This window comes from Branchiostoma belcheri, unplaced genomic scaffold, assembly GCF_001625305.1.
Source record: "Branchiostoma belcheri isolate BF01 breed outbred unplaced genomic scaffold, Haploidv18h27 scaffold97, whole genome shotgun sequence".
Classification (NCBI taxonomy): Eukaryota; Metazoa; Chordata; class Leptocardii; order Amphioxiformes; family Branchiostomatidae; genus Branchiostoma; species Branchiostoma belcheri.
Window position 1 is genome coordinate 389,667 of NW_017804653.1, and position 12,477 is coordinate 402,143.

The window sequence follows — 12,477 nt, forward strand, 5'->3', positions numbered from 1 at the left end:
ACACCTTTACTACTTCAGTCTGTTCTTTTTTTGTTAAACCTTTCCTACATTCCAAAGATCTTCAGTAATCTAACATGCATGCTATTGAGCTGACAAAGAGCATTTTTTTCAAACAAGGTTTGATGCAGTGGAACGCTGTCCGGCTTCTGAAACCAAATACTTTTCTACTGGACAGATCTATGTGTAGCTCTTTCATGCATGTATTTTTATCTTTTGCAACTCTTCAGGCTTGAGTGCATAAACACTCTTAGACTAATTTGCAGACTAATTTGCAGGCTGGAACAAAGCATAAGTTTCTTAGTCTTTTATGAACCTTTTGTTGGATATTCTGAAATTCAACTCACTTTCCTATTGTCAGTATCAGGTTTGACTTTTTGCTTTTTGGTTTGCTTCAATCCTCTTACTAGATAAAAGATATCTTGTTGGCATCCCTCCATCTTGGAACATGATGGGGACTTTCACAAAAGATATCTATTGCACAGGAAATGCTATGTTGTTGTTTCGGACAACTCCATCAGTCTCAAGGGTTTATTGCTGGCCCTGTTTTGTGCTTTTCTTTACTCTGCAACTTTACTTTCTCTGAATATTGCCCTTACTTAACTGTTCTTTGCCCTACCATTCTCTGTATATTGTCAGTGTTGACTGGCAGTTTTGCCTGAGCTCAAATTAATGTCAGGGTATACTTTCTACAATTCCTCAATTTAATAATATCCTTTTGAGAGCTCAAAAATGCAAGAAGTATCCCTTCCCTGTCTGATTTCTTTTTTCTACTTGAAAAATGCAGCAGAATAAGGTCTGCTATGGTTTGATCATATCGTCTCATATCGAATGTTCAGCACCAAGGACAGGGCTCATATCTGCTCATGATATAGTGTCAAGAGAAATTGAGTTAAAACAAGCCTCATGGTCGCCAACTTGGAAAGTACATTGTATATGTTTGTCTTCATCATGAGAGCTGTTATTGCACTATGTCCTGTATTATGTACAGTAGATATAAAGTTACTAAAAGGCGTGTTTTGTCTAGGGCACATTTTTATTTTTTATTTTCCTGACATACGTACATTTGTACATGTACAGCAACTTTTCTTACACAGACTATATGTACCCAAATACTTGTTTTGGACCACTGAACATTCTCCAGTCTTGTAAAAAAACTTAGTTTCTGCTCTATTCCATTATATAATCCTCTAATGTTGCTCATTTTTTTATTTCTCAACTTTTCATCCATCTTTAATCTGTAAGTATAAACCTCTCGCATCTGCTCCCTACTTCTGCACTGTGCCATTTCAATAATGGTTTACGTCGTGCTGCAATGAGATGCCATCTATCTATATATAGTATGCAGTAACTGCTTTTTTGTTTTATGATGTGATGCAAGTGAAACACTTCAATACACTTGCTTGAGAAAAAACTCCGAATCATGACCGAGCTAGGCAATCTTTCCTAAAGCAAAACTTTCATCTAGTTCTTTCCTTGGCTCAAGTTCTTTTCCTTGAATGAACTACTGTTCTTTTGATTAATTGTTGATGACAAACTAAACTTCAGTTTCCCATGGGAGTCCTGGTGTAGCTAATTACTGATGTAGTGCATCATATACACCTTCTCTTCTACGCCTCTCTCCCTTTCTATACCCTACACCACAATATCTTATTTCTTTATCTATTAGACTTTCCAATGCAACAGCATGTAGCATCGAGGAGAGACAAAACAGGTGCATAATTGCACCTCTACCATTTGTCTCCCCATCTTGTTAGTGTCTCATTCAGAAATTCCATAGTGATGACAAAGTTGCTCGAAAACTCTATCTCCTCAACTTTTCATGTATGAATTCTATATCCTATGATGCTAGCTACAATATTCAAGCTTCTGTCCAAAGAATGATTCTATCACAGGATGAACTAATAAGAATAAATTATAATGCATTGTCTTTCAGTGAACAAGCCATCTCTCCTGCATGCCTTTTTTTTTGTTTCTTTCTAAATGACATTGCATGTATTCCAAGTCTATGAATTCTGCTTTTCTTTCTGGCTGAAAGACCCAGTAACTGGACTTTTTCCGGATTTCTTAAAAATCCTGATGCCTCGAATAAGCAATTGCCGTCGGCCAGAATCTCAGTCCTTTGTCTTACTTTGAACAAAAACTTGAGCTATCATGATGATTATCTTTTAGTTTTATGCAATTATATAAAAGTTGCCAATTTCGCCGTACCTTGTGCCCACTGGGGACAGTACAACATCAGATCTGCTCTCCTGCATTTTCGACAGTAAGAAACAGCGAGTTTCGATGTTTTGGGTGTGAAAACTGCTCGTAAACCAGGAGCTGAAAAACACGTCTGAATTGCAAACACAGTATTTTCTGCACTGTTTACATGTTTGGCGAACTGTTGCCAGGTTCGAATATTCGAAAAACAAGTAGTTGTTCTGGAAAGGGACATTGGCCCGCTTTACACACACCATTTCTAAGTCTACTCGGTGAAGTTGACTTGAGAAATTTACACACGACTTCGCCCGCTGGCTGACTTAAGTCTGGTTTGGGTTTGGATACGACAACGAAGTCGTCTTTATTAGAATGCAACTTGAGTTGAATTATATTCTCTTTACACAGGGAAATTTTCACTCAAGTCGACTAGCTCAAGTCGTCTTGAGTTCTAGTTGCCTTGAAAAAGTTATGTGTAAAGCAGGCCTAAGTGTCAGAATTCATATCCATACTGCTAACTAGTATAGTAAATACATTTCATAATTTCTACTCTCCTTTCCATAGTACCCTGGCCTGTCAGACAGAAGGGGAGTTTTTTCTGTTTTGCTCTCTGTACTTCATTGAAAGGTACTGGTCATTAATTGGAGCTTTGTCTGATGTACTTGTATGTCACCTTGCTCTTTATTACTTTTTAGTATACTAGCATTATGAGATAGTGCTTCTATAAATCCAAGTATTACTAACTTATATATAAGTTATAGCCTTCTCAGGTTGATCAGTTTTAGTACTCCTAATGTCAGTTTTTCCATTATTTATGCTTTGTACTTTAGCATATACATGTAATTAGAGAAGTGAAAAAACTCTTTGCAGACATAGCTGCAGTGTTTCTGTCCTTGGTGCTGAAATGTTCATGGTATTAGTCTGGAAAGACCCTTTGTCAGTGCATCCTCGAGTTTTCTGATTTTTTTACTAAAGGATGCACTGTAACCCTATTTTCTGTTATGAATATGAGCTGACAATAAACTTCTAGTGAAAATTTTTGACAGAGCTGTTAATGTCAGTTACAATAGAATGAAATTTCCTCCCAGAAAAAAAGTTATGTATTAATCATCCTCTTAGCGAGCTATAATTTGCACTGATATCTGAGGCTCTTCTCTCCACATCACACCGTGGTCATTTTTAATAGTTACCTGTAGCTTCTCATTCTAGACATTCTTGCAGTTGATGCACATTAGTTGTCAAGACCTATAAATAATATACTTGTATCCTTCTTTACTTTTTTATACACAAGTTAATTTATCACAAATTTTTCTTCAAAACAACATTCAGAGACTTTAAACTACTTTTCTCTCATCAAATTGCCCCTCTTGCCTGCTAAAGTTACATGTATATATGAAATTTAGCTGGTGTGACTGTAAGTTTGACCACTTCTGTCCCTCCTAGCCTGAGTGGCCTGTATCTGTATCGGTATAGGCGGTGTAACCGCCCTTCGGTGTAACACACACGGCCTTGCTTCATTAGCAGATAGATTCCTGCTGTCTTCTTCACAAAGCAAAATGATGCCAAATCTGAGTAGTTTGTTGTTTATTTAAAAGTCTATATTCTGAACTATAAATGATAGGAGGGAGTAGGTTTAAGGTATTTAGGTGGACGCCCGTGACAAACTGATCCTGCTCAATGCAGTCTTACCTATTACTATATTACAGTTACAGTGATTCTCAGACAACAGACAGCTATTTTTACAATTCATATGGCAAGCATGTTAAAAGTTAAACAAAGTGGGCAGTAAGCTACTGCGGTACCCCAGTAGGTGTTTTGTGACTTTCACTTTAGAATCTGTCGTCCAGCCTGTTCAACATTCTTCGTTAAATGTAAAAATGGTGACAAAGAATGCGAATATACTTGAATGTGTAGCTACTGAAAACTGTTGAATTCTGTCATTTAAACTTTTATTGATTGTAAAAGATACATTACAGAAGTCATTCTTCGTTTCTCAAATTAGTATAATGATGCCAAATAGAACATGATTATTTTTATGTCGATGTGAGCGAAAAAAGTTCTGCTCACATAACACAAGCTGTATACAATTTTACTGCAGTATATAATCTTTCTTGATTTTCTGTAAGCTCTTAAAATTCATTAGCCTAATGGGTATCTATGTATCTGTTAGATTCTAAAAGATTATTCGACAATGTTGCTATTTTACATGGGTCCTTTACATAGTTCATATCCATGTCATGATATAATTATTGTTTTGTTTGCATGTAGCCCACGGATATGTATTTGTACTGAAGTCATCATCATTGTGTGTGGCAGTTTTCATTTTGTACCTACATCATGTTACATCAGCAGACCGCAATGATATGTGCATAATTATCTGTTTTGTCACATTTACTCTTAACTGTAAAAATGTTATTAGTCTAGTGTTGCTTGCAGTTCCTACATGCAAGTCAGTCAATTACTTACAAGTCAATTACTTGTTTATTTCTTGAAGGACAATGAATAAAAACAATAAAAAGGACTACATTATACACATACAACTATGTATGTTGTTTTTAAACTTTGGGTCATCATTTCTGAATCTGATATCATTATTTACTACTGTATAACAATAAACGTAATGTTAATTTTACAGCGCATACAAAACCACACTCTCTGTAGGCAAATAAAATGTGTCCCCTGATTATGCTAAATTTGGGCAGGCTGGCTATATTTTTGATGCAGCATTCACCGTACTGGTGAAATTCCCCTGGCTCTTTTTGATTGATTGATTGATTGACAAGCACAATGAACAACGGGTCACTCCCCTCTTTCTATAAGGACTGCAACCCTTTACAGCAGCATGTATGCCAGGTGATTGATTGTCAGGTTTCAGACTCACAGAGTCTGGTCATCGATCAGTGGCCGTCACTAACCAATGGACCATGCACGCTGACACTTCTTTTATTACTGGTCTACATTCAAGGTTTTGTCTTGGGAGAAAGGCAAGACGGTAACTTAAAGCGATGTTGACGCTGGCCTCTATGATGACTTCCGTCGGATGTTGTGCCAGCAGCTCCTCCTCTTGCCTCATCTAGATTAGATGGTTTGAAAAAGGAGAATTTTTAGTACAATGTTGTAGGTGGAACACAGAGCTCTATAACTGTGTCCGAGACTTAAACTTTTAGAAATATGTTGATTTAAACATAAAAAATAGATATATTATGGAATTAATATGCTTGTGCATGGATTATTGTTTTCGTCGTAGTCTCCAGCACACCTACATTGTATGACTCCATAGTTTTTTTATGAAATGTGGACTAGATTGTTCCTATTTTTATTGGTTGGTGTGTACTTAGTACCATGTAATTCAAATAAATTGATTAATTCTTGTCAATATGTGATTCTTTTAAATCTTTGCGGTAGAAGAATAACGTAGTAAAGATAAATTGGTGTTAAATAATTCTGAACCTGTAATGTTCTTCAATAAAGATAAATTGTAAAGTGAAATAATTTACAATTTTGCATGTCATAGTCTGCTCGTTACTATAATGCATTGATCTGTTTGCAAAGTCATGTACTCCAAGACAAATACAATCAGATGTCCTTTGCACTGTACTTTGCTCACCATTCATACTTGGGCTACTGCCTGCCATGTCTGAGAGAATTTTCTGTGCTGCCTCTTTCTCCTGTTTGAGCCTGGTGACTTCCTCCTGAAGACTCTCCACCTTTCTATCCTTCAACTTCCCCTCTTCTTCCATCCTTGCCAGTTTGTTAGTCAGTTCATCTTTCAAACCATTGTTGGCTCCTGTTAAGTCCTCAAGTTCCTGACTCTTGTCTGAGAGCTCTTTCTGCACTGCTTCTTTTTCCTGTGTGAGCTGGGTGACTTTCATCTGAAGACTCTCCAAATTGTCATCCTTTGACCTTGTCAGTTTATTTATGGTGTCTTTCATGCCCTTGTTGGCTTTTGTTAAGTCATCATTTTCCCTCTTGTTGTCCAGGAGAAGTTTCTGCACTTCCTCCAGCTTTTGTTTGAGTTGGGTGACTTCCCTCTGGAGACTTGTCACCTTGTCTTCCTCATCCATGGTGTCTTTTGTGGTTTCCCTGGCACTGGTTTCCCCCACAGCATGCCTGCTTCGAAATCGTTGTTCTTCCTGTCCTTCCATCATTGCCAGTTTGTTAGTCAGTTTTGTCTTTTCAGCAAGCAGTTCATCTATGGTGTCTTTCATGCCCTTGTTGGCTCCTGTTAGTTCCTCAATTTCCTTGTTCTTGTCCAGGAGAACCTTCTGTGCTGTCTCCTGCTCCTGTGTGAGCCGGGTGACTTCTTTCTTGAGACTTCTCACCATGTCTTCCTGTAACCCCATTTGGTTCAGAGCTATCTCATGTTTTGCCTCCACAACTGTCAGTGCTTGTGATGTCTTCCTCATCTTGAGCACCAGTTTCTTGGTGCAGGGGTCAGAGACCCAATCTGTGAAGCTTGAGTCTTGAGTCTTGAGTGTGGTGGCTAGGTCCAAATGTGTCAAATCAGGATGACTTTTATTCTCATCAGCATTAGATGGAACTGATGAATCATCCTTTAATTTTAAGCCTTCTTCCCAATCCAGCAGGGCCATTTTGTTTGTCAGTTCATCTATGGTGTCTTTCAAACCCTTGTTGGCTCCTGTTAAGTCTGCAATTTCATTCCTCTTGTCTGAGAGAGCTTGCTGTACTGCCTCCTTCTCTTGTGTGAGCCGGGTGACTTCCTTCTGAAGACTCTCCATATTTTCATCCTTTGACTTTCCCTCTTCTTCCATCTTTGCCAGTTTGTTTGTCAGTTCATCTATGGCTCCTGTTAAGTCCTCAATTTCCTTCTGTGCTGCCTCCTGCTCCATCGTTTCCCGTTTCATCATTTCATCCATGCAGTCCTGAAAACCTAAAAACATATTTTCGAAAAACAGCATGAATCATATACAGATCGTAAACAGATTGTAATACGAGTTCCACAATCTCATACCTTCACCAAATCAATTGTTAACCGTTTGAAATGACAATTTTTTTCTCTGTGTTCATGCTTTCATTTGCATGGATAATATCAGTTGAACATAATCTCCACCCAATGACAGTCTTATCTTAGCACTCCTCTCAAAAATACACGAAATGCCATTTTAGAAGGTTCATTTTTCAAAATTTTCCGGGGGAGCATGCCCCCGGACCCCCCTAGGAACCTCGCTCCTTCGGCACTCGCCTTGCGCCTACGGTGCTCGAGGTTCCCTCAAACAGTGGGAAAGATTAAACAATTCCTTGGGCTACAAAATGTAAGTAGGGTTAACTGTTTGACCTGTGATTTCTCCATGTTTGTCATCAATTCATTATACACTTTGTCAAAAATGACGTAAGGCCACACCAATTCAATTTACTGGTTCTCAGATTCGCCTCTTAATTTTTTTCTGATTCGCAAAAAAAAAAAATTCTGGTTCTGAATCTTCATATTTTACCCCAAACAGTTGAAGGAAGTACTCTTCTTCCAATTGTTTCAGTTTTTTCATCTATCAATGCATTGGTTTGATTAAAAGTTCAAAATTCATTGTTGAGATAAACCCAGCCTTTTGTGTTGACTTCATGGCTCATTTTGTAGCAATTGGGGCTATAATAGGAATTGCCTAGACCTGTTTTTATTTAAATTTTTTCGCCCTGTCGCTTCATATTGTTTCTTTAAAAATCCAAGAACCAACTAGACAGGCCGACATTTGCTTGGCAGCAAATACAGCATATTTCAGTCCATCTCCCTCCCACGCAAAAGTGGACTATTCCAAACTTACCCCAGTGTAAAACTGGTAAAGATTCTCAAATAAATGAATTATATAGTAGCTAATATATATATATAATGTAATTGAGAACAAAGATGCAAGAACAAGCACATTGAATCTCGAAAGCTTTACTAATCTTATTACAGGTATGCAAATACTAACAATGATGAGATTTGATACATTTTGAAGGTCTTACTGTAGGCACATAAAAATTGAATGTGTGGGTCATTACGCACAACATACGTGCAATGTGACCTCAGGTAACCCGCAATGGAACACGTGTTCCATGGATGGAACAGGCCATTCTTTAGATAGAACATGGAACTGGTACAGCACTTTTGGCCCTTTTTTTGTTGAAAATAGCCATTAAAGTCCCCCAAAAGAGTCATTTGGAAGTGGTGTATGCCAAATATGTGACTGCTATTCTCTAGACACATGTTCAAGGTACCCTTATACCGAATTTCAGATCATTTGGTTGTAATACCAGGGCTCAGGATCCAAAAATCCATTTTTTGGCGAAAAATGCCCCAAAAAACCTTCATAAAAATTTTTCAAAGGCATGTTTCAAAAAAATGGAAAAAAACGTCTGGGGGTATTGGCCCACTCTACCTCCATGCCAAATTTCAGGTCATTTGGCTGAATGATGGCGGAGTTGAATCCCTTTGACTGTTTGGCAGGAGGAGGAGAAGGAGAAGAAACACGAGAGAACACAATATATTTCATCCATACCATGGTATGGACTGAAATATAACAAAATATTTCATCCATACCATGGTATGGACTGAAATATAACAAATTGAATTGGTGTGGCCTAACAAAATATTCTCCAATAGCCAACTTTCCACGTGCTCTTTTGCCTTGCATGTTTATCTAATTACTCCGTGAAGGAGGTCAGGACCTCCGGACGGAGTGTTGTGATCAGCTGATTTTTCATGTTCGCAGTCAAAACACTGGGTTCTCTTTGTGTAATCGGCACGCAATTTTATACGCCGTCTGCGGGCATGCCCGTGTTGATGCACGAATGTGTATTTTTGCCGTTGCTGCTTTCGCGGTCAATGTAATATTGCAGACGCACCCCTACAATTACGAGGCGAATTGGAATGGTCCATAGCAGAAAAACGCGTTGTTTGGAATAGCAGTGGGGGGGGTGGAACTTCATGCAGATACGGGGTGGTTTTGATAAGTGGTTCCAGATGTTTTTGCCCATGGTTAAGAGATGGCAAGTTTTTTGGGAGATGTTCGCAGCCAAAACGCATTCTTCCGTAAGTCGCATTTCTGTGTAATTTCGCATGTGGTGTGGTATTATGTCCGGGATGATGCACGTCTTTTTATTTTTACCGTAGCTGTTTTGATATTGGAGTAAATGCTTATTTTCGAAACATCCCCATGTCGTTAAAAATGTTTTCGTCCGTTTATGTGACGCGGTCAGGCTGATGGGGACGGAAATGTGGAGTGGTCAGCATTACGAAATGTAAATACCGATGACGTAATCCTATCGATTTCGAACTGGTCGGCTGTGGCGACCTAGTGGCGGCGTGTATTTAGTCACGTAGCAACTGGCCGGTCGTCCTAGCAACGAGCATGCTGGCCGCTTCTGGCCAATATTTTTGGGTTGGGCCGCTCCAAAGTGTTAGTGGAGCAGCTCTTTGTAAACATGGACAATATTTTTGAGCAACCCATCAATGTGTTCTGCCTCGTGGTCGGATGTGGTCTGGGGCTGGTCAACCGCACATACTAGTAGATCGAGTTAATTTTATGATTTGCTAGTTGTAAAGGCGTCTTGTAGTATGAGCCGGTATATAAAGAAGTAGCCTGTGTTACACAATCATGCTTTCGGCCGGATTGATGTGCAACTGTTACTAATTGCAGGGACTGCGCTAATGCCGACCAGTCGCGCTGTCCTGATACACCGCGAATGTGCGAGTGTTCCCTGTAGACAGTCCCGGGAGTCATTTTTTTCGCACATTCCAGGAGCCAAACCAAAATACGTTCATGAACCGAGTCCAAAAAACCGAAACGTGAAAATCGGATGATCGGATCTGATGTACATTTCTCTTTCTGTAGATTGTACACACAATACACACATCTTTAGATAATCTGGCCATGGCAGGTAAAAAAAAGTAACCCTGAATCATACTAGATTAGCGTAAATGCATGTTTATGCGTTCAAAACAAGAAAAGAAATTGTTTCCCGGTATTAATCTCTTGAAACACGGCGCTGAATATTGACGCAAAAATATTTCGGGCATCGCGCGCCCTTCTCCGTTGTTTAGACTGTATGAAAATCCCGCGTCACGTGTCGGCATTTCGCATCTCTGATTGGTTGTTGCGTCTTAAGATGACTGAGCCGACGCGCGTTTAAACAATTTTTCTTTGTTCGATTTATCACACTTCACAGAGAATTGTCGCCAATGGCTACTTCTTTTTGTTGCAATATATAATACTTCACGGAGAATTGTCACCTATGGCTTCTTGTTCAGTATTGTTATTGTGTACCATGGTATGGATGAAATATATTGTGTTCTTTCATGTTTCTTCTCCTCCTCCTTCTTCTTCTTCTCCTCCTGCCACACAGTTAAAGGGATTCAACTCCGCCATCATTCAGCCAAATGACTTGAAATTTGGCATGGAGGTAGAGTGGGCCAATACCCCCAGGCGTTTTTTAAATTTTTTTGATACATGCCTTTGAAAAATTTTTATGAAGTTTTTTGGGGCATTTTTTGCCAAAAAATGGATTTTTGGATCCTGAGCCCTGGTTTTACAACCAAATGATCTTAAATTCGGTATAAGGGTACCTTGAACATGTGTCTACAGAATAGCAGTCACATATTTGGCATACACCACTTCCAAATGACTCATTTGGGGGACTTTAATGGCTATTTTCAGCAAAAAAGGGCCAAAAGTGCTATACCCGTTCCATGTTCTATCTAAAGAATACCTGTTCCTTCTGCCCTTGGCCATGGAACACATGTTCCATTGCGGGTTACCTGGGGTCACATTGCAAGTAAGTCGTGCGTAATGTCCCACACATTCAATTTTATGTGCCTAAGACCTAGAAAATGTATCAAATGTCATCATTGTTAGTATTTGCATACCTGTAATAAGATTAGTAAAGCTTTCGAGATTCAATGTGCTTGTTCTTGCATCTTTGTTCTCAATTACATAGCTAAAACTATATAATTCATTTATTTGAGAATCTTTGCCAGTTTTACACTGGGGTCAGTTTGGAATAGTCCACTTTTGCGTGGGAGGGAGATGGACTGAAATATGCTGTATTTGCTCCCAAGCAAATGTCGGCCTCTCTAGTGTATTTTAGCTTACCTTTCATTATGTCTTGAGTCTGGATGTGTAGAGCATCTGCCACTTTATCCTGTGTCTCTTTTGGGATGTCATTTAACATCTTCCTCTCAGCACTGTCAATCTTCTCATTTAATACTGAGAGACAATGTTTTATGTCCCCTAGTAGGTTAGGGAGTCGACCTAAAATAGCATGCAACATTGACTTTTTAAAGTTCTGGGAACTCCCTCAAAGTCTATAAAATGCTATTTGTGTTGTCTATGTGAATTAGCAAATTTACTCAACACTCATATAATTGACACCAAACACTCATAGCACTTTAAATTTGTTTATAGGGCAGCTTTTTATCAGAAATTATGATCGTTGACCCAAAAAGGTAATAGTCCCCTATGTCTAGTACAGAATCTGATGTGATGTTACTTCTACCAATATTAAATTACTTTACCTGAACCCGCTTGGAGTCTCTCATAACTAGAATCGCTTTTGCTTGGAGTGTTAGTCGACATGACCAAAGTTCAACGTAGCACATCTGACCCCTGAATTCAACCTGTAACAAAAAAGAAATGATGCAAAAAATTGACCAAAAGCACTAGCACAAGTTATAGGACAGTAGAAAATCAGAAGGTCTAATCCGTTGAAATAGAGGAGGAGGGCTCGTGGAACGTAGCCAAAAGACCCTCCCTCAAAAAAATAACACGTTTTCGTCCGGTACATGAATACAATGCAAATGGTCAGCGCCGAAAATGCAAGTAATTAAAAAAGGTGTTCGCTTGTTAAAAGAGGTCCGTGCCCGTACAAATTATTTGAATGTGTCAGTAACTGCTTTCACACAATGACGTTGTCAGTAATGTAATTGAGAACCACAACAGTTGACGTTACTGTAATATACTGAACTTTATGGGAAAAGATAGTATTACACTAGTTGTCAACTAGAAAATGGCGGCACGTGAAACACGGAAGGCTGGGATAAAAAGATTTTCCTCTTAAGAAAGTTAAGACGTCAACTAGAGACGTTGAAAATCAACCCTTCAACTCCAGAAAGCTTACCAAAGCAAGGATTTACCTCGTCAGGAATATACTCTCGGTGTGCTTAGAAAAGAAAAGAAAAACTACACTGCTGTCTCTGGTAACCTCATGTGGTAACATTCACATTCACCTGTCGGTGATAAGGTTGTAGGTGTATGCTTCCACCACACCTTTACGTCATAAGTAGTTCTT

At 38.9% G+C, this 12,477-nt stretch overlaps 2 protein-coding genes across 2 annotated transcripts; both read right to left on the minus strand.

The window, feature by feature from the left end:
- Positions 1–4,963: 4,963 nt before the first annotated feature.
- On the minus strand, positions 4,964–6,743 carry LOC109461875 (ankycorbin-like). Its single transcript, XM_019758345.1, has 2 exons — positions 5,804–6,743; positions 4,964–5,269 (listed from the first exon to the last, which is right to left on the minus strand). The coding sequence occupies exons 1-2, from the start codon at positions 6,600–6,602 to the stop codon at positions 5,157–5,159; spliced, it is 912 nt and encodes a 303-aa protein (XP_019613904.1). The 5' UTR covers positions 6,603–6,743; the 3' UTR covers positions 4,964–5,156.
- Positions 6,631–12,452, minus strand: LOC109461838 (myosin-6-like). Its single transcript, XM_019758306.1, has 5 exons — positions 12,323–12,452; positions 11,705–11,806; positions 11,283–11,441; positions 6,738–7,087; positions 6,631–6,651 (listed from the first exon to the last, which is right to left on the minus strand). Exons 2-5 carry the CDS (start codon positions 11,763–11,765, stop codon positions 6,631–6,633), a joined length of 591 nt encoding a protein of 196 aa, XP_019613865.1. The 5' UTR covers positions 11,766–11,806; positions 12,323–12,452.
- Positions 12,453–12,477: the final 25 nt, after the last annotated feature.

Coding starts and splice junctions, on each gene's coding strand:
- LOC109461875 (XM_019758345.1), bottom strand. CDS start 6,602: ATGAGGAAGACATCACAAGCACTGACAGTTGTGGAGGCAAAACATGAG. Junction 5,270..5,803: donor CAGTAGCCCAAGTATGAATG/GTGAGCAAAGTA, acceptor CATCTAATCTAG/ATGAGGCAAGAGGAGGAGCT.
- LOC109461838 (XM_019758306.1), bottom strand. CDS start 11,765: ATGTCGACTAACACTCCAAGCAAAAGCGATTCTAGTTATGAGAGACTC. Junction 7,088..11,282: donor GACTCAAGACATAATGAAAG/GTAAGCTAAAAT, acceptor ATATGTTTTTAG/GTTTTCAGGACTGCATGGAT. Junction 6,652..6,737: donor AATTAAAGGATGATTCATCA/GTTCCATCTAAT, acceptor TCAAGACTCAAG/CTTCACAGATTGGGTCTCTG.